The 25,585-nt window shown below is 34.3% G+C and overlaps 2 protein-coding genes and 1 pseudogene across 5 annotated transcripts; 1 reads left to right on the top strand and 2 right to left on the bottom strand.

The window, feature by feature from the left end:
• Positions 1-1,132: 1,132 nt before the first annotated feature.
• On the bottom strand, positions 1,133-6,123 carry LOC111315236 (uncharacterized). 2 transcript variants are annotated; one of them, XM_022916819.2, is made up of 9 exons: positions 5,471-6,123; positions 4,793-4,829; positions 4,602-4,680; positions 4,460-4,505; positions 4,270-4,368; positions 3,388-3,456; positions 2,954-3,302; positions 2,684-2,832; positions 1,133-2,271 (listed from the first exon to the last, which is right to left on the bottom strand). In XM_022916819.2, exons 1-9 carry the CDS (start codon positions 5,912-5,914, stop codon positions 1,468-1,470), a joined length of 2,076 nt encoding a protein of 691 aa, XP_022772554.2. In that variant the 5' UTR covers positions 5,915-6,123; the 3' UTR covers positions 1,133-1,467. The 2 variants fall into 2 exon arrangements, with proteins under 2 accessions (XP_022772554.2, XP_022772555.2); XM_022916820.2 differs by lacking the exon at positions 3,388-3,456 and having other exon boundaries at positions 1,274-2,271; positions 5,471-6,004.
• A 1,142-nt stretch (positions 6,124-7,265) lies between these two features.
• On the bottom strand, positions 7,266-8,876 carry LOC111315237 (high mobility group B protein 2-like). Of its 2 annotated transcripts, none has more exons than XM_022916821.2 (8): positions 8,806-8,876; positions 8,661-8,715; positions 8,426-8,533; positions 8,146-8,203; positions 8,006-8,050; positions 7,836-7,916; positions 7,629-7,724; positions 7,266-7,526 (listed from the first exon to the last, which is right to left on the bottom strand). In XM_022916821.2, exons 2-8 carry the CDS (start codon positions 8,699-8,701, stop codon positions 7,509-7,511), a joined length of 447 nt encoding a protein of 148 aa, XP_022772556.1. In that variant the 5' UTR covers positions 8,702-8,715; positions 8,806-8,876; the 3' UTR covers positions 7,266-7,508. The 2 variants fall into 2 exon arrangements, with proteins under 2 accessions (XP_022772556.1, XP_022772557.1); XM_022916822.2 differs by having other exon boundaries at positions 8,661-8,709.
• Positions 8,877-10,378: 1,502 nt separating this feature from the next.
• LOC111315235 (uncharacterized) lies at positions 10,379-25,178 on the top strand (annotated as a pseudogene). The gene is made up of 8 exons (XR_016330580.1): positions 10,379-11,658; positions 22,835-23,053; positions 23,160-23,368; positions 23,578-23,652; positions 24,078-24,149; positions 24,234-24,332; positions 24,796-24,867; positions 24,953-25,178. The product of XR_016330580.1 is annotated as an uncharacterized LOC111315235 (transcript).
• Positions 25,179-25,585: the final 407 nt, after the last annotated feature.

Raw genomic sequence — 25,585 nt, 5'->3', positions numbered from 1 at the left:
TTAAATATATTTCACATTACTACTTTTTCAGATCCAATGAACTCCTATTTAGCACCGTTAATGGAGCTTTCTTTGTCATTTTCTTCCTTTGACAAATTAAAATAATTAATTAATGAAACTACGCATAAAGTCTCCTGATATTAAAGAAAAAAAACAAAGTCTAAGGTCTCTTCCCCTAAAACTGAAAAATAAAAGTGCATTTATTAAAAAAAATGCTTCAAAGACGACGGATCATTAGGATATCATTATGAAGCGGCGGATCGAACGGTGCCAAACAAACCCTAAAACCTATGCGCCAAAGCCTAAAGCTAGAGCAAGAGAGTAACAAATCGAAAGAACCAATAACTCTCCAAAGTTCAAAAAGTCCAACCCATTTGCTTCCGGAGCAGGGCAATTGTGGCGGAATGGTTTTTGACTTTTTGTCTGTCGTTCCATTCATCATTTTCACGAATGGACGGACTCTTAATTCTAGCAAAAGAAAAATGTTTTGTTCTATATGAGACGAAATGAGTGTTGGTACATGTGCTGTTTTAAAAAATCAAATATTAGCTATTAAGGCCCAACATTATTTCTCAGCAGAAAAAGGCCCAAGGTCTTATTGGGTCTCAGTTGGATTTTGGTTTTTCTCGTTTCGTTTTTGGGTTATAAATTTAGTCGGAGATTAAAATTAATGGTCCATTTCTAATCACTAGTTTTTAAAGTTTTAACCGGTGGAGACGCTTCCTTCAAACTGTTGCTCTTGGATTAGATTAGATTATATTAGATGTACTTTTGTTTTGTTGTCCACCATTTATGTATAAAATAAATCAATAACAAATGTGAAGTGCATTTCCACTGCTTGTTATTGTCAAACTGCAGATGACTTCAGCACTTATTTGGCATTAACATTTGTTATTTAACAGACTTGACTTTGAATTAGAGGGTAATATAATTTATATAATATATATATATCGGTAAAAAAGTATAAAATCAAAAGTCATAACACATTAATTACAATCTAGACAGAAGAATCATCACAATCCCTTTTCTATGTACAATATTATCCTTTGAAGCCTGCAACTTAAACGCCCCCAATTAACCTCTCATTCACATACATCCTCGAAAAATATAAAATTATAATAAACAAATAGCATCATGTCAACGGTTAATAGTCTGCTCGACTCTCCGTTTGAGCTATTATATTCATCTACTTGTTTTCAACTGAACAACTCAAGTACTCAACTATCTCAACAAGTCAGATGTGACATACAAATCTGTTTTTTTTTTTTCTTTAACTCTATAAAAAAAATTTTTTATATATCAATCTATACAAAATCTTCCCTACGATCTGATCTTATGACTTCTTGAGGAGTTGCTACTCAATGAAACCCTTTCAATGAAGAATGTGGTGAATTCGGCTCAATCTTTTTCACACCTAATACCGCAATTAGCTTGTGTCAAATCATATGGAAATAATACTGCCAATTATCAGAGTTGCAATGCTAAATCTGGGTGCTGGGGGGAACCAATTGGCACACTAGAACTCGGTGAACCGGGTGCCAGGAAGCTCACATTAAGATCAGGGGGAAATGGAATGAAATCTTGTTTGTTATTGGATTTCTGCTGAAGCCCAACATTAGTGGCTGCACGGGACACCAGGTCAGGGCCTACAGCCATTTCTTTTCCAGAATGTAAAGCAATTGAACTATCAACAACCTTGGTCTCTTGTGGAAGAAAATCACTTCCAGGCATTGGGCGCATGGTGGAGCTGCTACCTGAAACCATGCCATGTGATTGAGAAGGCACTGAAGTCTTTTCAGTCAAGGAATTTACAGGCTGTGTTATTAATCCCATTGGAGGGGAAAAATCAATCCCAAACCCACCGATAGAACCATTGATACCCGAGTGCAGCAATTGTCTTTGTTGAAACTGATAAGAATGTGCAGAAATCAAGTCATTTTCAGAACTTAGTCCTCTGACAGTTTCTGTGCCTTCTTTACCTAGCAAACGAAATCTACCTGCAGCAATTGAGTTTGAACCACAAGTAGCTGGAGATAAAAGTCTGCTAGAATGGTCATCAAATGAAGAATTTGAAGATCTCTGCTTTTCACAAAACGAAAATTGCGGCTGCTCAATCGTCCAGTTTTCTCCTACCCAGCCAGGACCAAACTTCAGTCCGCTAGGCAAAACACTTTCAATTTCCCTTGAAGTGATTTTCCAAACGACAGGTCCAAGATCTGAAGCAAAACGTGCCAAGCTTGTAGCATAACCATTTTCTGCACTCAAACCAACCTGATACACAATGGAAAAGGGGAACAAAGGTTACCACTTATCAATGGGTAAAACTTTACAATTGACATAGAGATAGACATGATCGTATAAGGGATGGAGCATTCTATTCTGCTCATGATCTGGATTGTTTTCTTCTTTTCTTTATAATCAATAATGGTACGTCAGAATATTCAAACACCCTTTTGGCTAGATATATAAACATATAATAGGGTCAAATTTACCAGCACAAATCTAGCTATTTTTACCCCAGAATCTTTTGTACAATTTATTTTACACAAATGTAAATTTAGGATTGCTTTATCTGTGATTGAATTTAAGGTTAATCAGACATTCCATCTATACAACTCATTAAATTAATATTTTAACTAATGCATTAACAACCATTATTGCAGTATACACACATAAAACTCACCGGAATTAGTTGCTTCAATTCTCCATCCAAGGTGGAAAAGATAGGCTGCTCAGGTCCAGAAGTCAATGAATGGTTGTAGGTGTCACGCCTGTTCTCATCTACCGCAAAATGTTTCTTCCCATACTTCATCACAGCCTTCACAACAGAAGCTGCAAAGTGAGAGAAAAATAGCTCAATATACATAAAAATATATGTTCAAACTAAGATTTTACTTTTAAAAAGTAAAGAATAAAGGATATATACAAAAAGTCGAACGATTAAATACTAAACCTGGAAATTCATTCTCCCATTCAGATGACCAACTGGCATAATTTTCATTGCTATGAGAAACCCAGGAGGGCCTGATTAATGTATCAGTAGGCCGGAGCTTGTGTAAACCAGGTACCTTCCTCAAATTGTAAGTATTTGAAAGGCTTGAAGCATCTGGTCCACTGGCTAGAGTTGCATCTGATAAAAACTCAGAACCAACACGGTCAAAAGATGACGACTCCAATGACTTTTTGAAGCTCTTTCCAGGTGGCCTCCCTCTCCTCACGACTTTCGGTTGTGGTTCACCTTCATCACTATCTTGCCTCAAATTCTCAAAGTCCTTTTTAGCCAGCTCTTGCATTGATCGTGCCTAACCAACCAGTCCAGATGTTTAAAATAACAGAAATCAAAGTACCAAATCAAGAAAATTAATGCAAATTGAGACCTAGCCAAACCTGTCGAAAGTAAATTGTATCTGGTGAATTATACTGCATTGCATTTGAGCATATCAAAAAAACGTCTTTCTGCATGAATCAAAGTCTCAAGTTTCAATTCCAGTTCTAGCAACATCAAGTATCCTCTGAGAAAAGCATATTGAGGAAACTAAATCCCCTAAAACAAAGTTTTGTTATTACAATGTTTGTGAAATGAAATCTAAAGACTATCCTCACTGGACAATTCCAAAGCACTCATATGGACTTAAAAATAATTTCATTAGGATCTTTATCTTCGCAGTTAACCTCAAAAAGCAACTCACAGCATATAAAGCTGTCTGCCAGTAAAAGAATATGCTGTTACGATCTCAAACTAAACAAAACAAGCTATGCAATGAAAATTCTACAAATCATGGGCAAATTATTGGCAGCACCAATTACCTTCTATATTATAAAAACTTTAAAAAATAAATAAATAAAGGCAAATAGCACAAGGATCCCTCTTCTCTAACCAAATTAAAGAGTCTTTCAGCCTTAACAGACCAAAATGCTGCCCCACAATGATTAAAACAACTGGACTTCATATTAAGAACTAAAACATCATAGTCAACAAGACAACATCACTACAGTAATCTCAAAAGACATATCATGTCTCCCTATTCTACAAGGACTTGCTTGATTGGCAGCAAAAACTTGACTTGGTGTATACAATATTTCTATAAAAACACACAAAATCAACAGGAAAAATCCAGAAAATATCAACAGAAACTTAATCACCATCATCGAAGGTAATGCAGTCAAACAACTTAATCGCCCTGTCCTGTCCTGTCCACTTTGTCCCAGGGTAGACAGACAGATGAGCATTGTATCCATATTAGCAAAGAAGAGGCTTGAAAAACATACCTCAAATTGTTCCAAGGTTGTATAAGCTCCCCCATCAAGTTTTTTCCTGATTGTCAAAAAGTCCATTGGGTGTGCAATAATGTCATGGTAATCAGGAAGCTGTATTAAGATCAATCCAACATTATCTCATGAACTGGGATTTCAGTTTTCAGTAATCGACATTTATACATGAACGAAACAGAAAATGCACCTCTTCGGGATCCACTGGCTCAGAGAAAACCCCGTAAGTGTCCTTCCTGCAGGTAGATTAAGCAAAAACAATCAAACCCCAACAAAAAAGAAAATAGGATTTAAAAAAAGGAAAAATCGAATGAACCAAAAATAACAAATACTTTTGAAGCCTGTCAAGAATGAACACCAACAACTTTTTGTCTGGCAAAGGTGTAGTGGGGCCAGACTCCAGCGGTGACCCTGTCCACATAAAAATGACATAAATTTAATTTAATTTCAATTACCAAAAACGAACGCTTCTTTTAAGAATTCCCAGAAATGCCTTTTCATGAAAACCGAGATTGACTTATACCATGAAGAGTGTCTGTCGCTTTCGACACCTTTTCCCCCTGCAAACAAGAAAAACTCTCTTATCGATTACAAACATATATATTTATTTAACCCCCAAAATAAAAACTACAGATAGAGATATTTGCCTTGGTTAGAACAATCAGTGTGGAAAAGTACAACAATGGAAAGCAAGCGCAAGAGAAGGAAAAAAAAAAAAACCTTCGAATTATTATTATTAAAGAAAAGAAAAGAAACGAAAAGACAAATTGAAGCTTTTCAGACATAATCGTCTGTGCATCTATTATTTTGCAAATAAATAAAGGTCAGATTAAATACAAGACAATAATGAATAAAATAATAATGGGAAATTCGTAATTTAGGAAATAAAGAAAGAAATACTGTGTTCAACACAATTTCGAGTTTTCCAAAAATCAAAAGTTAAAATAAATATCCAACAACCCCCCCAAAAAAAGCACATGACTTAGTCAAACTCGTCCATTCATCTCCGATCCAATCACAAAAATTCAATTGACGCGCGAAATCCAAAAGTTCAATTTCAAAAAAGAAATAAAATAAATATCCAAACAAAGCAAGAAAATTTTTTCTGTTTCTATTTAAAAAACGTCACTTCCAAAAACCCACGAAAATCTATTTCGACGCTCAAAGATATATATATATATATTAATGGATAATTAATCACCATTTGATCAGATCCAGAACGGAGGGTAGTAAGTTTGCGATGCTTGAGGGATGCCTCGCGATCGTCACCATCCGCATTCGAATCGGATCCGTAGGAGGCCGAGTCTGGCGCCGAAGGAATCGGATAATGCTGATGATTACGAGAAGAATTGAGGCCAAGCAATAGCTTATGCTTCTTCTGTCGGCGCTCGTCGTCATCATCGTCTCCTCCGGCAATCCAGTCGGGCAGTGGGGAGACTCCGTCTAGATTCGGGTTCCGGCGAGTGGATCGGCGGTTCGAATTAATAGAAAAATTAGGGTTTATGAGATTAGGGGTTTTTTGTTGAAGCGATTGCTGCTCCTGCTGTTGTTGTTTGAGAGATCGTTTTTGGAGTTCTAAGAGAGAGGGTCTTCCCTTCTTCTTCTTCTTCCTCGTCATTGTCTCTGCTGCTATCTCACCTCCCATTGCTTTTTTTTTTTTTTCCTCTAAAGAGCCCTCGATTTTTCTTTTCTTTATTAGTTGTTTTAGTTTTTTTAAAAGGAGTATAGTGGATGGGGTCGGTACGTGCGAGTCGCGGGGACAGGGTGCCAGCGTGGATGGAAAGTCACGTGAAGTGTATGGATGTGCCCAACTCTCACGTGATCGACACGTGACACGAATTTGCTTGTGTCCATGAGTGTGACTTGTTTTTTTTTTTTTTTTTTTTCTGTTTCATTTTCTCAACTTAATTTTAATAACAAAAGCAAAATTCTTTCTCCAATCAACAGGTAAGAAGAACAAGTGAGGAAAAAATAAATTCAATAATTAACTTATGAAAGTTTAATGTAGGCTTAATTATTAATTGAATGGTACCGTCTTATGCCAATCGGATCTACATTAGAATTTTAAAAAAATAAAAACACAACTTGATGTTTGAGATAAGAGGTTTCAAAAGATTCTTATTTATGTTATACTAGAAGTATTACAAATTTTAATATAATAATTTTGCAACACTCAAATATCGCATAATAGAATAGTTACCGTTGAAGATATATATTGTCATATATATTAATTTATTTATTTACATTTTTTTTTTTAAAGAAAAAAGTAGTAGGATGCATGTTTCCTTAAATATAGGAAAAATGCGTAGTTTAAAACTAATGAAAATTTTCACCATTTGCGTTAAGGACGTTCAATTACTAAATTCCCAATTTCAGACCTTTTGCGCTTTAAACCCACTTAAAATAATATTCTGTTAGATAATTTACTACTGACTAAAGACAGAGAAAATGAGCTTTCCATTAGCCTCATCACCCATTTTTTCAACGCCACATTGTCCCGTTACCCCCGTAAGATAGATCTTGCTAATTGAGAATTCTTCTTTTATATATCATCTTTTTAACCAAGTATAACTTGGGACTTACGAACAAATTCTAATCCAAATATAAAAAATTCAACATAATCACCTAAACCGTCAATCATAAAACATAAAGATAAACAAATAAATTGTCAAAAACACATTTCAGAATTATAACCCCTCCCAAAAAAAAAAAAATTCATTAATCACCTAAACCAATAAAAAGTGAACAGTCATAAACCTCTAGCCATCGTGAAAACTAGTAATCAACAACTAGACTTACAAACAAAATGACTATTAAATCGAGACACCAAAGTAAACAGCCATCAAAAGCACTAACAGAACGAATTACATCTAAGGAATTTTTCAAAGCATATACGTCACAACAATGCATAAACTGGAAGCTGAGAAGCATTGCAGCAAACAGCAAAAGTACAACAACGTGCATATTAGGATAACAAGTTATAGAAGAGGACTATATTCACTTCAAAGGATTTACCTAAGCCATTCAACTTCAAATGAAAAGTACATATAACAACAAAGCTCCCATCTAAACTATTAATTTCTGAAGGTCAAAAGAAACCAACAGGAATCAGAGGTACATTTTCCCTTTAGATGACTTGTGCATCTAAAAGAATAACATGTAAACATCAAAAGCATTAACATAAGATGATCAAACACTATGACAGCCTAAGTTGATTATTCTATCTTCCCTGGATCTTCCTACTCATCATCATCTTCCTGCATTAAAAAAAAAAAAAAAGGGAGAAAACCCATTCAATAAGGTCAAAACTAACCCACAAGATCAGTAACAACACAAAACTGAAACAAACTTCAACTCACCTCTCCGCTGCCTTCTTCATCGTCGCCGTCATCATCATCATTCACCTCAGACACAGACTTCTCAGACTCCATATCATCATCTTTGGGACCCTCAGCCTGAAATTAATCAAAAAAGCTCATAACCTATTGACAAACCAAACAGAAACTTTTTGCTTATTAAATAAAGAATTTAACAAATGATTAATTTTAAAAAATAAAGTAAATTACCTGTCTCTTATTGTAGGCTTTCATGTTCTTTTCATACTCAGCCTTTCGCTTCTCTGCCTTTTCAACATAAGGTCGTTTTTCCTAAATTCATTTATTTTGAAATTAATCAGAAGACATATTTGCATATATTTTTAAAGGATTCTTAAAATTGAAAATAGCAAAACACTTACAGTTTCAGACATGCTCTTCCATTTATCTCCACCAGCTTTGCCAACCTGAATTTAACCCCAAAAAATATATAAAAAGAACAAAATTAAATTAAACTAAAGGAACCTGTCAACAAACAACAAAAGTTATTGATCATACGTACAGCAGCAACGGATTTGTTTTTAGGGTGATCCTTCTTGTACTGCTCACGGAACTCCTCCCTTAAACCACGAAATCAGCATTAACGAATTAGATGAAATATGAAAGTAAATCATCAAAATCATTCCTCGAAGATGAATTTTTCTTTGACCATAAGAAGAATCGTTCAATTCACCTCTTCAATTGTGGTTTTTACGAAGAATATAAACGCCAGAGTTTTCCACGGAGCAAACCAAAAAATTAAAGAAAACCGACAAATACAGGAGAGATTCGCGAATGATTACATGAAAACGAAGAAGGCACTGGCAGGCCTCTTTGGCTTGTTTGGATCCTTAGCTGCCTTCGTTGATTTCCTTCCACCTTTCGTAGTTGGTTTCTTATTCACGGAAAGCCTATCAATGAATCACAAAATAAAATCAAATAACAGGAAACGTAAATCCTCATTTGGATCTGAGATCTCATAACACGTGACCTGAAGAAGCAAAAGAAAAAGGAAGAGAAAATAGGAGAAAAGCTTACTTGGAGCTCTTAGCATCCGACTTGGATTTACCTCCCTTCATGTTGAATCCTGCAACTGAAATCGCAGATCAGTGAAAAATAAATAAGAAATTGATAGAAAAACATGAAAATTCGCGGAAAAGCGATGGAAATCGAACGGAAATACCTGGTCGCCGAGCTAGGGCTAGGGTTGAGAGAGAGAAAGGGAAAATAGGAAGGGGAGCGAGAGAGATGTGTAAGATTTGAGATGCCGAAAGGGGGAGATATTAAGTTGGGGCAAATTGAAATTCAATTGCGCACGAAATGAAAATTGGAGGGTTTAGGCGGGATTTGGAAATTTCATGCCACGTCATCGATCTGTGCACTTTTATATTATGGGCTGCGTGACTCCTAAGCTTGTTCCTTCGAGATTCACCTCTCTCTCTCTCTCTCTCCCTTTGTGTTTCCTTTGTGCTTCTTCTCTCTCACTACAGACGGTGGTTCTCTTTACCCCTTTTCCTTTTTATTGACGTGTATGCCAGCGTGGATTGTTTATTGGGCTAAATAGGCAAATTCCTGCCCCACGATCCTGATATAAATGATTGAGATTTAATGGGCCGTTCCCCCTCAATCCGAGTCCAATCCATTTACTTGTATGATTCATTTCAGGGCCTGGATATAAATGATTGATATTCGATAGATTTTGGGTGGGGAATAGCATGGGCAAACCTTTTTTTTTTTTTTTTTTTAATACTTGTTCAATTCCAAAATCAGGTATTTCAATGTTAAAATCTCCTTAATTGGACTGATCGATAAGTAAATAAAAAAATTATAAATATCATTGCCTGCATTTTATTGTTGTAATTATAATTTATGTTTAAATAAATTTATTAATTAAATTAATATATAATTAACTCGCAACATATATTCAATGCAATAACTTTAATTTTAACATAATAGTATAGATAAAATAATTGTTTTATTTCATAATTTTATCTAAAATGCATAAAATATAAAAGCAATTTTGGGTGTGTTAGTGCATCATATATAAGAAAACCTATTTCCTAACTAATTTTTAACAATACTTTTTCTCCATCTACCTCCAAAACATAGGAATAACAAAAGTAAAATGCAAAATTTAATTTCTACCCAAAAATAAATACACAAATGCATCAATGTAGTTCTTTCATATACATTGCTGTTATATTGTGTATAAAATGAGAATTAGTTATCGATTTCAAGAAATGGAGAGTCGTTGTAACCAACAGCAGAATCGTGAGTGTAAAAGCGGTGGCCTTTGCAATGCGGTTGCCATTAACTTCAACTATAGGCTTTCTAAGAATAAACCGATAGAGGTGAGTAATCGGTGTGTTTCGATTAATTTGATTATAAGTCAATTTAAAGAAAATGGAATTAATTGATTAAATAAGTAAAAATAAAAATAAATCGACCAATTGTTTTAGGTTTTTTTTTTTTATTATTCTTTTTAGATTTTAAATAGGAAAAGAGTAACTTGTAAAATGAATTGATTTATTTAAAAAAAATCGATTTATTTATAAAATGGAACAATACATTTTGTAAAAAAATTATCATGTTGGGTAATTTTCAAAATTTTCAATTGCTTCGATTCATGATTTTCAAAATCATAAATCGATCAATTGCATCCTTTAAACTGACCACTCAACATTGTCATATATGATAAAGTGATTTGAATGATGACAATATATGGTAATATGACACTACATTAAGACACAGGTTTTTCCTAGAGCAAAAGTTATTAAGTGGCTTTGCGTATTGGTTGATTATATGTAGTTTTCTTACGTCATTGGGTACCCATTGGGAGGTATGTCTTGTTGGATACTTAGTTCATTTGTACATCTTTTTCTTAGTGTGTGTGTGCACTTAGTTGATCAAGGCATTTGATGTTACGGGGTTCATTCTTACCAAATTATCCTATGACTGCAGATATGGATGCATGTCGATCAGAGCCATAGTGACTTCCTTAGTAAGCAAGAATTTATTAAAGCTCTCAAGTTTGTGACTGTAGCACAAAGGCGTGAATTAACACCAGAAATTGTCAAAGCAGCATTATATGGTCCTGCTGCAGCAAAAATTCCTGCACCACAAATTAATTTTCTTGCCACATCTGCTCCCCAGATGGGTGCAGCTGTGCCAACAGCCTCTCCAAATCTTGGGTTCAGAGGACCGGGAGCTCAGTATTTTTCTTCTCAACAAAATCCACCAATGAGACCCCCACACACCATGCTAGCTGTTACTGCACCCCGTCTTCCACAAGGTATTGCTGCTCCAGAGTTTTCTACCGAAGGTAGTGTTGTTAGTCAAACTCAAGCTATGCCTGCTAGTTCCACTGCCCATCCTCTTCAAACCATGCCCACTGGTGCTATTGGACCCAGTTTCACAAATCAAAGCATGTCAAGCGATTGGCTTGCTGGAAGGATTGATGGAGCTTCAACTGGGCCACGAGGGGTCAATCCATCAACACCTTCGGCTACATCAAAGCCACAAACTGCATTTCCAATGTTTTCCCAACCTACTGCTAATGAATCTAAAGCATTAGTTGTTTCTGGAAATGGGTTTGCTTCTGGCTCAGCATTTGGAGGTAATGCATTTTCTACAACCTTGTCTGCGCCAAAACAAGAATTATCTACACAAACTTTTTCTCCCAGCAGTGCACCTGCCTCATTAGCAGTTACATCAATTTCAACTGGGGCCCAACCCATAGTTAAGTCCAACTCACTTGACCCATTGCAAAGTGCTTTTTCAAGTCAAAGGGCATACTCTTCTTTAATCCCTGGCCAACAGGTTTTGTCCCCAAGTTCCTCCTCTATTATGTCATCCGGGATTTCTGTGGGAGCTATGAATGCTGCTTCAAACAGTTCCCAGCTTCAATGGCCAAAAATGAAACCATCTGATGTTCAGAAATATACCAAAGTGTTCATGTAAATGGACACTGACAGAGATGGGAAAATAACTGGTGAGCAGGCAAGTAATCTGTTTTTGAGTAGGAGGCTACCCAGAGGTATGGTTCTTTGATATATTGTCATCATTCAAATCACTTTATCATATACGGTATGATGCATGACCTGGATGGTACATCTGTTTAGTTTGTGAAATGCATATGGTGGTTTCTTGTGCATTAGAAGTATTGTTAGGAGCTTCAATCTCAGTGAAGATGCCAAAACATATATTGTGCTTATGGTTAGATGTCTTTTGTTCTCCCTTTCTTTTTTTTACAAAATTTTATTGTAAATATTTATATTATTTTTAATTATGCTGATTATTAAGATTTTATTCTGGTAGGTTTTGGATAGTGAACTGGAGTCTTTTATTTACAAAAAGCTATGAAATCTATTGTTTACTAATTAACTAGTTATTATGGTGTTGAATTTTTTGAATATGAAGGTTGGTACTGTAGTTTTCTTTTTGCTGGTAGGGTGACAAAGTAGTGATGCTTTTATATTTTTTTAGATGGTATCTTTCGATAAAACCTTGTTGCAATTGTCATAACATATAGATTCGTAGACATACCGCTAGATATAGACTTAGGAGTTGTCACCAATTTTTTTTATTTAAGCGCGATTGGCTACTTAACTGAATTTGTCTCATTTAAATAGAAGTCCCAAGTTTAACTCAGATATATTTAAATAGTAGATTCTAGTTCACGATACCAAATTTTAAGTTCGAAAGTACAATTATGCATAGGAAGGTTATATCACCTTCACAGTACCCATCCAAAGGATGAGACCAGTTTGATTTCAAATTATCCAAGCATTAAGATATTGTTATAAATTTATCAAATAATTTAATTATTGGAAATTAATCTTAAAACTAGTTCAATAGTTTTGTAGCAATTTAAGATAATTTTTTCATCTCAAGAGTATTCATGAAGATTAGTGTTTCACTCTGAAGAGGTTCCGTTGTTGGATTTATTAATATATAATATTTAAAAAATAATCAATAAAATCTTCCAATAATAGTTTGATAATATTTAACTTTGATGCACATCCCCTAATAGTTTGGTAAGATTTAACTTTGATGCATATCCCCCAATAGTTTAGTGAGATTTTATTTTAAAAACCATTCATAAAATTAAATTTAAGAAAACTAATTAAATCTTTTAATAGTTTGGTAACAATTAATTTAAGATTTAGATCCTTAAATAATTTGATAGGATTGAAAAATGTATTATTATTAATTTTTTCACAAAAAATTCATTAAGTTTTGCAATAGTTTGGTAAGAGTTAATTCAAGATTTAAATCCTTCAATAGTTTGGTAAGATTGAAAAATTTTATTCTATCAAAAGGAAAAAAAGCTATTATGCCATTCTCCAATATTTTCAATAGAATTTATAATAAAATAAAATTTTAAATCTTCTGATCATTCGGTAAGATCAATAAAAAAAAAAAAAAAGATAAATAGAAGGTTCATATTAAAAAAAGCAAATAAATGTGGATCAAACTAAAAATAAAAAAAAATCCATTTAGCATCCTAGAAAATAAAAATGGAAAAAAAAATAATAAAGCATCATGATTATAAAAAGGAATTATAAAATCCAAAAGTAAAACACTTGATGTATACCAAATTGGTGGAAGAAGAATTTTTCATTTATTAGTTTTGTTCCTCCATCATTTCAAGCTTTAATGCTCTTGCTTCAGTTTTGTATTTCTCAAATGTAGTTCTCACCTAACAAACTAACTCCCTCTTAATTCTCTTTCCAGTCTTGGTTCTCTATCAAAACCGTTAAGGACTCTTTTTTATCTTTGTTGTTGTATTGAGCTTCTCTCTGGATTATTTGCATTTCACCACTTTGCCAAAGTCAATATCCCAAGCCTTGAGTTTATCGTCAGTGTTCTTGTCCTTGCTGGTGAAGGTGGCATCAATGTGCTTCTTGCAATACTCGAAAATCTTAGATAAGATCTTGCTGGTGACGTTGGGTAGAGGGATCTCATTGTCGGCAAGCCTAATTCTTGATAGTTCAAGGGTTTGGACAAAATAAGTTAGGTGATAATGGTTTTGGGATTGGATTGTAGGGATGGAAGAGATGGTATTAGGTTCAACCATAGAGCCTAGTGAAGGCTCCGCTGGCTAGTGGGCACTTAGGATTTTGTGAATAATTTCCCCTTTATAAGATGAGGGTCTTTAAATAGTGATCCAATCCCTTTCAATTTGGGAAAAAAATTAATTCCACCTATGATTCTTTTGTGATTTTTTAATATTTCCTTTTTGTATGAAAATTGGGATCCAAGTATTTTCATAATCAATTAAACCACAAAATCGAATCTTTGATTCCTAGAATTGAGATCTTCAAATTCCCACATTTTTTTTTTTATTTTTGACATTTCTCTCTTTCTTTTCCTTTTCTTTTTTCCTACTTATCCTTTGACCAAAGACAAAATTTAACCAAAAACAAAAACAAAAATAAAATTAAAACCTAAAAAATTTGTTTGGGCTTTTAATCATTAGGTCCAAAATTTTGCGTTAAGGCCCAATTTGCGATCGAAGGTTCGGTTTAATTCCAATAAATTTTCGGACAAAATGGGGTGTCTACAGTTGCTACTCTTTATGCATTTTTTGCGAAACAAGAATTGCGCAAAGACATAGATACCATTACATCTGGTTTGAAAATAAAATTACTTAGACCGAGTTGAAGTTCAAAGTTAAATGACTTGGACAGAGTCAAAAGTTAAAAAAATGAAATGACTTGGCTTTACTTGAAGTCAAAAAATAAGATGACTTGGTCCTAGTTGAATTCGAATGCGAAAATGACCGGATTGAACCAAAATCGAAATCAAAGGTGATCAAACTATGCCAAAAAATAAAGGTGACGGGGATTGAACCGCAAGTTAGAAAAATAAATGATCTGGACTAAACTGCAAGTCAAAAAAATAAATGAACTGGACTAAATCGAGGTAAAAAACGAGTGATCGAGATTGAACCGTAAGTCAAAAAAATAAATGACCTGGACTGAATCGAGGCCGAAATTAAGTGACCAAGAGTGAACCGCAAGTCAGAAATATTAATGACTTGGACTGAATAGAGGTCGAAAATGAGTGGCGGGGACTGAATTGCAAGTTAGAAAAATAAATGACCTGGATTGAACCGAGGTAAAAAATAAGTGATTGGGACTGAACCGCAAGTTAGAAAAATAAATGACCTGGACTGAGCTGAGGTCGAAAATAACTAGGTTTGAGCCTAAATTGAAATATGAGATCAAACAATTTTGAAAATAACAATCGTAAGTTTCAAAGATCATGTTCGGAGGTTTTATAGATCGTGTTTGGAGGTTTTCGAGAAACAACTCCTCTAAAATAGAGGCGTCACAATTTTAAAATTCAAAAAATGTTCTCTTTGTCCAAGGAATCACAAGTTCAAAATTTATTACGAAAGTCAAAATTTTGTATGTGATAGATGATAATGCGAATGCAACAAATCCATATTGTCATTAAATAATGCAAATGATGTCTTAAACAATAATGTAGATTATTCAAATATTTGCTACAGGGTGCAAATGCATGCCCTCACCAAGATGCAAATGCAAGAATTTAAATATTATACTAATGCAAATGCACAGTATCAATGCCATGAAATTCCAATTATGGTAATAAGGTTCTCAAGACTCCACCATTTCATATATTCCTTCTTAGCTTCTCAGCATTAATGATCTCAGAACAAATTCCATCAATTGATCCATCTTATTTTCTTCATCTGGTCACAACTCACAACTTATATTGATCAATCCATCATTGCATTCATCATTGGGTCATCTCATTTGCTTTTTTCAAATCATTTTCTCAGGCATCTGTCAATCATGTCATCTTTGATTGTTTTCAAAAGAATGGAAAAAATCTTTTATGGACATTGTCATTCACTTATTTATCATCATTCTAATTTATAACAAATATGATACATTTTCTCAATTCATTCCAAAGATGCACATTTGGTAAAGAACAAAAAAATTGGGTATTCATTATCGAAAGGAATCCTTGTCAAACAAATCAAAGATGAACAAAAGTACAATGTTTTAATTGTTTAAATGGGATATCAACATCCTGTATAATGACTGTTCAAACAATTTTTAACTCCAACGTAGAATTCTTTCTCAAAAACATATTCCATTGATATTCTCAATCTTTGAGCCAAACATTATCTATATCTCTAGGATTCTCAAATGAAGCTATTTTCCCAAGTCTCCATTTTTTACTTAAATTACCCTTTCGGATTTTTAGTTTAAGTTTTCCTTTTTCCTCCTTTTTTTTTTTTGCATTTATTTTTTCCTTGCACATATCCTCTGCATCTTTTTCTTTTCCCCTTGATCCATCAATGACACCAAAATCCCCAAACAATCAAATTGCTAACCTGCCTTAGTTCAACTCAAGATTCTCCAATTCGAGTATTCATATTCAATCAAAATGGACTTTTAAAAGACATAACGTAGGCTAGGGTGAGAGGTTATGAAAGAAATAGATAAAACCTGTCCAAATTGTATTTGAAGGGTAATCAAATCAATGATTATTTTTTTCATGTAGAACACTTTGACATTTTGCCTCATCAATTTTTTCTTTTTTTCCCTTTTTGCTCTTTGTCATTCCTTTTTTTTTTTTTTTGCTTTTTGTTCCTTTTTTTTTTTTGCACTTTTCATCATTTTTCAAGAGAGAATTGTGCAAAAAAGGGCTTTGCCCCTGAAATCACTAAGGATCTTTACTTTTCTTTTCGTAAACAAGCTTCTTAAACTTTGCCCCCAAAGTGGGCTGATCCTTGGTTAAGGTTTTTTGAAAGAAGTTTCAACAAGCTCAAATGGGATAATAAAGGGTAATTTTACTCTTTGTGTGAAGGATAAAAGAAAGATAACCATTTCTTATCTCAAATATGAATACTCTTAATGAATAACATCTATTGTCCAAAAACAATGATCACATACTACATTAGTTTCATCTTTCAATGAGCAAAATTCTTTGCCAAATTTGTCTTTCGTTATTCATAAATCCCAATAAATTAACAATATCAATTTATCGATCATATTAACATAAATGATGTTTTCAAAATTGAATCTTGAATTGTTGTCATGACTGTCTGAACATTTATTATTTGGAATATTGGAATTAATATAAGAAAAGCATAAAATGGTGATTCACACAAAGAGGAAATGTCCTAAAAAATGCATCATATTTGCCACTTTTATTAAAATGATGAAAAATAAAATAAAATCCTAGTACATAAAAAATATCATTCTTCTAGAGAAATCCTAAAATGACAAGCAGTTCTAATCAGTTTTTTCGTATCCTTCCCAAAATTATGCCCCTGGGTGATTAGGCAAAGGGCCTTTATTGACATTCAGCTTCTCTGATTTGTTGAAGCTCACCGAGTCTACTCGGATCAAACTTTACACCTTATACTTGAAAGCAAGTAATGTTTTTATAGAATGACACATTTTCATTATGGTAATCACATGTGGCATTAACATTGTATTATTTAGGATATGGTGGCTTCAACGGTTCTAAAAGAACTAGAGATACCAGGTTGTTCTTAACCAATTTTGAGAATAGCTCAGTAGATGTTATGGGGATAGGATCAATACGAGCTTTCTTTTGGTTGCCTCTAAATTTTCTTAAACTACTCACATGATTATTAAGCTTTGAAATTGGCTTAGTGACAAGATTGGACCCATATACAGATGCTTGAATTGCTGATTGATAAGAACATGGGGAGATATTATTTATGGTTAGGTAAAGAGGTTGGTAAGGGACTTCTGCAATATTATTAACTACATGGTAGTAAGCTGGATGAACAAGTGATGGATATGGAGTATAACTTCTAAACTGTTGTCCTTCAAAACTCACTGCTTAAGCTTCAGCTTCTTTTCATTTAGGTATCCCTTTTTTTTTTGTGTTGTTTGTCTTTCCTTCTTCAAGCTTGCTACTTTTGATGGCATTTTCAATAATCTCCTCAGAGATCACCATATGAGCAAAATTTTTGGTTGCATTTCCTATCTTCTTCCCATAATAAGGTGCCTTTAAGGTGCTAACAAACAGTGTTATAGCCTATTTCTCAATTAAAGGTGGTTGAACTTGAGCACCCATGTCCCTCCACCATTAGGCATATTCTTTGAAAGATTCTGTTACCTTTTTCTCCATACTTTGTAAAGAAAGGTGATCAGAAGCCAAGTGTATGATATGTTGCTACTGAGTAATGAACGCCTTAACAAGCTCCTTCCAAGAATGAATACAGGTTTTATCCAATTAGATGTACCATTTCATAGCTGAGCCAGTAAGGCTGTCTAGGAACACATGCATCATCAACTTTTCATCACTGATGTAGGCTACCATCTTTTGACAATACAATATAACATGTGTGATTGGATGTTTCATACCATCGTATTTTTCAAATTCTGGCACCATGGATTTCAGAAGAATAACAACATTCAAAACTAAAGAAAACCTAACTGTATCCCCAAAACCATAGAAATCAATTCTTTCCACGACTTGTAATCTTTCTTAGAGAATGTTCTTCTTTTGATCAATCTATAAGTCCTCCAAAGATTTGACCACTTTTTGCTTCAACTTTTCTTTTAGATAATCCAAATTGAGGACTTAGACTGGTCCTATTGCTTTTTCAATGAAGACAGGATTGGTATATCCTTCAATGCTCCTTTGATTTGGTACAAATGACATTCCTGAGTATGTATACCTTGCAGGTAATGTGAATTGTTGTGGTGAAATGCCTTGGATGGACTGGGCCAAACATAGGCTATAGCTAGGAGGATATAGAGGGTCAATAATATCCTGCGAATGATGGTCTTTAATGCCAGCATCTTATTCTACTACCTTCTATTTGTTCAGCTTATCCAATGCTTCAAGGATTTTGTTTAACTATCCATTGAGCTCTTCTTGGGCCCTTTCTATTTTTTCAAGGTGGTTAATGTTCTTTTGCTCCATGACTTGATTTCAAGTATTATACTGGTGTTGAGTTAGAGTAGCTATCCTTGAACCTTATGTACCATGATTGGTGGTGCTATCCTTCAACCTTATGTACCATGATCTTAAATTAGTGGACTTATTATTAACTATGGATGAATGAATGCAATGCATGAAGAAAGAAAGAAAAATATTTTCTCATTAAAGATTTTCAACAAAAATGAACTTTCATTTATTCCACAAAAGTCTGTTTTACACTGAGTCTATTATTCTTCACTTGTAAAAACGTTTAATCTACTCATACTGATCTTTGGCCTTTTTAATGAAGTTCAACACGCTACCCATGCTCCTTTATTGGTGTGACCAATGTTCTCAGTGCCTCAACTTATTCTACCATTTCTTCTGCCTTAATCACTGTCTTGCTTATCTGGGTTACAAGATGCTCTATGCACCTTTGCTTTCCCAAATTTTCTCTTTTGCTAGCTCCTTGTGCACTTTTGTAAGTGCCATGATGTGATCCCCTTGTTCATTCAATTTTTGCTTCAATGTCTGAATATACCCTCTAAGTATTTCATTCTCCTTTTAGGCTTCAAATAATCATCTTTCTTCTGGGAACATTCTCTTTTCAATTTTTCAATCTCACAAATCAAATCAATGATATTTATCTCTTTGGCTTTCACCTGGATACGTAGCCTCTTATGTTCTTGACATAACTCCATCAACTTCTTAAGGGCATTGTCCTGTTCTCTAACAACCTTTTAGGCTTTACTCTCAACTTCCAGTTTTTTGTGTTGTTGATGAAGTTTAGCCAAATCATTAATTAATGTATCACGTTCCTTGGAGATCTTGTGGACTTTCACCTTTAGCTTTTTTGCTTTGTATTTTTATAGCTTCTTTTCTTCTTGAAGCCTTTGAATCTCTTGCTTCATCTTGTCTTTCTCAGTTTCAAATTTTTTTCTTGTAAATTCTAACTCTAAGGGTATCTCATCTAACTCTTGGTTCATTGGCTGGCAAATCTTTGGGAGTAAACATAGCCTTTTTACCCCTCTTTCTTCATACCAAACATCCATGGGTGAATTTGTCAGTAAATTACCCAAGACTCACTATCTTGGGCTTTTTCCAAGCTTTAATCATGCAGTTAATCTTCTCAAATGTTTTAGGCTCCCTACATAAGTGGTCAAATTGGTTAAGCTTGTGTGTCATTGGAACAAATTGTTCAGCTCCATATTGTCTTCTTGCCATCAATGGTGCATAGCTTGTTGACCCCTATAAGCCTAAAAGTGAAACCCCTATTTAATCTCCACATTAATACAGCATGGGTTCTCAATTCATCCATGGGACTAACCATTTCACCTGACAAGTTATGAGCTTTTGCAGCAAGTAGTTCTTGGACTTCACTTTTGGCCATTCGCTCTCACAAAACTTTTTGATTGGATTTTGATTGCAAAGATAGAGTGTGGAGAATGTACTCTTTTTGCATTCAAAATGGCTCTTCATCCATAGACACAGTAATGGTGTGCAACCTAGAAAGCATGCACTATCATTCTGTCTGCAATAATTCAATGATCTAATAGTTTCTGCCAATATCACCGGTGAAGGATTGCATCTTCTTTCAATCTACTTAAACAAATCTACCACTTCTATCTCAAAATGGTCTAAGTCTTTGAGGAAGATTACCATCCCATATATTTCTCATTTCTTGGTCATCATCAAAATGTTTGACAATGAAATTTAGAAAAAATTCCCATTGAATACCTTTACACCCTCATTTTTATTCAACATGTAAATTTATGAGCTCCTTTTCTTTTCTTAAAATTTGGGCCAACTTTTTGCGATATCCTAGCTTTTGCTTCTTCACATAAACCCTATCTAGATATTAGAGATGCATATCCACTAGAATCGAATAGTCCCTTATGGTTGGCATCAAATCACCTTCATTGAAGATGAAATAACGATGTGAGGGATCCCAAAACTGCACCATTGCCTTAATGAGTGAATTTTCAACCTTCACCGACAAGAAATGTGCAATATGCCCAAACTTCTGACAAAAAGCTTGTTGCCTTGAAGGAACCATTTTATTTTATATGTTTGACAGATCTTTCAAATCATTTTGTTTAAGGAGCAATTAAACTTCTTTAGGCAAGGCAAAGATATAGCCAGATGGTAAACAATTTCCTTCTTCTTGCTGCCTTTTTTCTGACTCTATCTTCATATCGCTAGGTGACTCACACTTGAATAACACAAATGAGGTACAAACTAGAGGTTCCATGGGTTCCATGAAAGCTTTTGTTGAATATATCTTTAGGGTAAGAATGATATGCAATCTGTATACATATTTATGAATATGCAAGAAAAGAAAAACAAACAAAGAAATTGGTTAATTATCTCAATATAAAATAATAAACATATATTAATAAAGTGAATACAATACAATACAATACAACAACATGACTCTAAATTTCGGATTAATTCTAAAGGGTAAAGGAAACATGGCTCTATCTATAGGTTAAGCTCATAAGGTTAACTATATGTAGTTTGAGTTACTTCTAAAAGGCTTCCAAATTGTTCCGTACATCATTGTCCATCACTGACTGGTAAAGCACCCTAATCCTCTCCTATTATAAGCTATAAGCTAAAATGTTTCAATTTGAGTGTGAGTATTTCATTAGCCCATATGGAGACATTAAATCTCACAAAGGCATAAGTATTTTACTCTCTCCTAAGGGACTGAACTCATGTATAAAGTTCATGTTATGCACATGCAAGTGAATGACAAATAGGATAAAAAAATAAATAAATGAAAACTTATGAAGAAAATTTCTTAAATTTATTAAGTAGGCTTGGATAATAAGAAATCATTTACTGGTTTGACTTTCTTTATTCCCTGTGGAGTCGTCAAACTATCATAACGTATAGATCTGTGCTAGACATACACTTAGAAATCGCTATCAATCTTTTTTGTTTAGGTGCAATAGGCCACAATTGAATCTGTCCAATTTAAAGAGAAGTCTCAAGTTTAACTTAGATATTTTTAAATAGTAGATTGTAGTGTATGAAATCAAATTTTAATCCCAAAGTAAAACACGTGATGTATACCAAAGGTGGAAGAAGATTTTTTCATTTATTACTTCTATTCCTCCATCACTTCAAGCTTTAATGCCGCTACTTCAGTTTCATATTTCTTAAATGGAGTTCTCACCTAACAGACTAACTCTCTCTTAATTCTCTTTCTAGTCTTGGTTCTCTGTCAAAACTGCCAATGACTCTTTCTTATCTTTGTTGTTATATTGAGCTCCTCTTTGGATTGTTTACATTTCACCACTTTGACAAAATCAATATCCTAAGCCTTGAGTTTATCGTTGATGCTCTTGTCCGTTCTGGTGGAGGTGGCATCAACGTGCTTCTTACAATACTCAAAAACCTTATATAAGATCTTCTGGTGATGTTGGGGAGAGGGATTTTGTTCTCGGCATGCCTGAGTCTTGATAGTTCAAGGGTTTAGACAAAATGAGGCACGTGATGGTGATTTCGGGATTGGATTGTGAGGATGGAAGAGATGGTATTGGGTTTGACCATAGAGGCTTGGAGAGGGCTCGGCTAGCTAGTGGGCACTTGGGATTTTTTTTTGAATAATTTCCCCTTTGTAAATTAAGGGTCTTTAAATAGGGATTCAATCCCTTTCAATTTGGGAAAAAAAATTATTTCCACCGAATCTGTGATTCTTCTATGATTTTGTAATCTTTTATTTTTGCATGAAAATTGGGATCCAAGTATTTCCATAATCGATTCAACTACAAAATCAAATCTTTGATTCTCAGAATTGAGATCTTCAACCATTAAACCACAAAATTGGATTTTTGATTCCAAGAATTAAGATCTTCAAATTCCCGCTTTTTTTTTTTGACATTTCTTTCTTTCTTTCTTTTCTTTTTTTTTTCTTCTACTTTTTCTTTGACCAAAAAAAAAATTAAACCAAAAAACAAAAATTAAATTAAAATTAAAATCCAAAAAATTTGTTTGGGCTTTTAATCATTGGGTCCAAAATTTTGCATTAAGACCCAATTTTTTATCGAAAGCCTGTTTTATTTCTGATAAATTCTCGGATAAAATGGGTGTTTACAGCAATTACAATTTTTTCAGCATGGTTTGCACATTGTTTGGTATCTTCCTGAAGAAGCTCCATCAATGCTATGTTTCTTTGAAGCCTTTCCATGATTGGTCCTGCTGTAGACCTTTATTATTTGGGTAAACATGTTTACCATTGTTACTTTTGTCTTTTTCAGAGGTGTTAAAGCAGGTTTGAGACTTATCTGATCAGGATAGTGATAGTATGCTTTCTTTGAGAGAATTCTGCTTTGCTCTGTATTTGATGGAGCGGTACAGGGAAGGCCGTCCTCTTCCATCTGCACTCCCTACCAATGTTATGTTTGATGAGACACTCTTGTCCATGACAGGCCAACCCAATGTTTCATATAGAAATGCAGCTTGGGGTCCTAATCCTGGTATTAGTTAGGATTGCTTCTAATATCTGTTCATTTTTCTCCTTTCATCATTGTTATCCAAGATTTCTCTTGATAAATGACAATTTTGCCTCTATGTTTTGGACAGCAGCCAGGGATGGTTGCCCAGCCAATGCTCTGTTGACTGGTTTCAGACATCTAATTCCCCCCAATGCTTCTGCTGATACTACTACAATGTCCAATCAACAAAAGTCAAGAGCACCAGTGTTGGATGATTCCTTTGCTGCCCAACTTGATAAGAGTGAGCAGAATTCAGTGAATGGAGCAGCCCAAGATGCAGTGGCTGATGGAAAAAAGGTATGTTTTTGTAAAATAAAGCTTTAATTCAGTAATACTATCTACTCATTTATTTGGCTTGTTCTCTACTCTTCCTCTGGTGTGGTGAGAGTTTGAGGACAACTTTTTATTCATTTCTTTAAAGTATTTTTTATCTAACCTAACTTTTTAATGGTTTTATATTCCTTTCTGAAGGACAACAAGGAGCATGTTTCTTTGAACTTTAACAGGTTGATGGAACAGAAAAGGTGATTTTGAATTCCAAAGAAAAACTTGAGTTCTACTGCAAAAAAATACGGGAACTTGTGAGTACTTTCTATTGTGCATTCCTTTGATTTTGGTCTTCTGAAAACCAATTGTGCAAAAAAAAAACAAAAATCTCAATTTGTTTAAACAAATGCTGAATTGATCCTGGCTGGGTACAGGTGCAAGATTAAACCTGTAGTAAAGCTCCTTATTGTGGATCTTATTCAGGAACTGGAATGAGTAGTTCAAGTCATGCATAAGCTTCTTGTTAGGTTGCTTCAGCATTAGGAAATAATTTCCTTTTTCATCACTGTATTAATAATTTAAGATTGTTCTCATTAGTTTGAATGGTTGAATGTTGTGTTCAATTCTTTTCCTAATTCAAGAGCCATAAGTTGTGAGCTGAATTGTACGTCAAAGCTGGGAAACTTGGAACTTCTTAATTCAATCATTCTTATGCTACTTTCATCTTCCTTACATTCAGGTCCTGTATAAAAGCAGATGTGATAATAGACTAAATGAAATCATGGAAAGGGCAATTGCAGATAAGCGTGAGGTACTCTCAAAAATCTGAAGAAGTATTTCTCTCATTTATTTGGAAGTGATTTTATTAATTTCTAGCTAACAATTTGTATTGCAGGCTGAAATATTGGCGAAGAAATATGAGGAGAAATACAAACAAGTTGCAGAAATAGCTTCCCAATTAACAATTGAAGAGGCAAAATTTCGTGAGATTCTGGTAATGGTTACTTTTTCTTTCATTGAAAATGATATTTGGACTAATTGAGCTTTTCAGAACCCTTTAAAACTGTTGTATTGGTTTTAACATAACTTTGTGTCACAGTGGGTTTCTTCCCAATAATTTTCCTGGCCTGAAATATCTTGATTTTGACTTCCTCATCTTAACGGCTGAGTGTTTGTCAAGGAACTAACTTTTGCCAGGATGAGAGGAGATCCTTATTTACTTTAAAGCTTGATTTCACATTTCTGATGTCTTAGTTCTCTTCCTTTTTCCTTCATTTTCATCCTAAAAATCGTATCTCTGTGTTTCAATCTGTTATCCCTTTATCCATTCTTTCCATAAATTGACCAAAGGCTACAGCTTCTTGCCTACAAGCCATTTGTTACCATCTAGTATGTTATGTTACAGTCCCTCATCAGCCCCCTTGTTTCACTAACTTTTGCAATTGTTTTGTTTTTAGGAGAGAAGGACAGAGTTGCATCAAGCCATTGTTAACATGGAACAAGGGAGCAGTGCAGATGGTATTCTTCAGGTAAATTTAAACCGATCAAGTATATCAAATGTTTAGAGAATCTAAGTAAAATTTTCTGACATGGAGGCATTCATGGCATGTAAAGGTCCGTGCAGACTGTATACAATCAGATCTTGAGGAGCTAATGAAAGCCCTGACCAAAAGATGCAAGAAACATGGATATGATGTTAAGTCAACTGCAGTAATTGAGCTTCCCATGGGTACCTTTTACTCTTTTTTTAGCATTCTTTTAAAAACAAGGTACAGCTCTTATTGAATTCAGACCTGTTCAGCTCTATGATGTTCTTATCATCATGTGTGATGTTCTCCCATGCATTTTAACTCTTTGATCCAACTTCTTGAAGGATGAAGCCTATTTAAGTTCAATGATTCCTTTCAAAAGTTATTTAACTTAATAGACTTAGTGAAGATATTATATCTATCTACGGTGATCTTCATGGCTATGCCATGGTATATTATTTCTCATTACCTCTATTTCTATGCTTGTGTTTGTTCTATGGGCTGTGGATCACACAAGGTTACTCCCCCTATGGCCCTATCCCACAATTTTTTGCTTTTCCATTTTAAGTTGTCCTAATCCCACTAAAAATGGCAAATCATTTCACTCTCCAAACCAGTACGAGGTTAAGTTGCAGCCTAAATCATTGGACCTTCGCTATTTCTTAAATTATATGGATCTCCTGGGCCTGTAGGCCAGTATGAAGTCTTTTTCTTTTCT

Source organism: Durio zibethinus, chromosome 20 (genome assembly GCF_047325235.1).
Source record: "Durio zibethinus cultivar Kanyao isolate XHJ-2024 chromosome 20, ASM4732523v1, whole genome shotgun sequence".
Classification (NCBI taxonomy): Eukaryota; Viridiplantae; Streptophyta; class Magnoliopsida; order Malvales; family Malvaceae; genus Durio; species Durio zibethinus.
The sequence above is the reverse complement of the archived record's forward strand: the minus strand, read 5'-3'. Positions and strand labels throughout refer to the sequence as shown.

Bases quoted from the DNA above. Each gene is read 5' to 3' on its own strand.
- LOC111315236 (XM_022916819.2), bottom strand. From the start codon at position 5,914: ATGGGAGGTGAGATAGCAGCAGAGACAATGACGAGGAAGAAGAAGAAG. The intron at 4,681-4,792 runs GTATAAGTCAAT...TTATGTGGACAG, and splicing joins AGCGACAGACACTCTTCATG to GGTCACCGCTGGAGTCTGGC. The intron at 2,833-2,953 runs GTTTAGTATTTA...CTCACTTTGCAG, and splicing joins ATGGGAGAATGAATTTCCAG to CTTCTGTTGTGAAGGCTGTG.
- LOC111315237 (XM_022916821.2), bottom strand. From the start codon at position 8,701: ATGAAGGGAGGTAAATCCAAGTCGGATGCTAAGAGCTCCAA. The intron at 8,534-8,660 runs GTAAGCTTTTCT...ATTCATTGATAG, and splicing joins TCGGATGCTAAGAGCTCCAA to GCTTTCCGTGAATAAGAAAC. The intron at 8,204-8,425 runs GTAATCATTCGC...TCGTGGTTTAAG, and splicing joins AGTGCCTTCTTCGTTTTCAT to GGAGGAGTTCCGTGAGCAGT.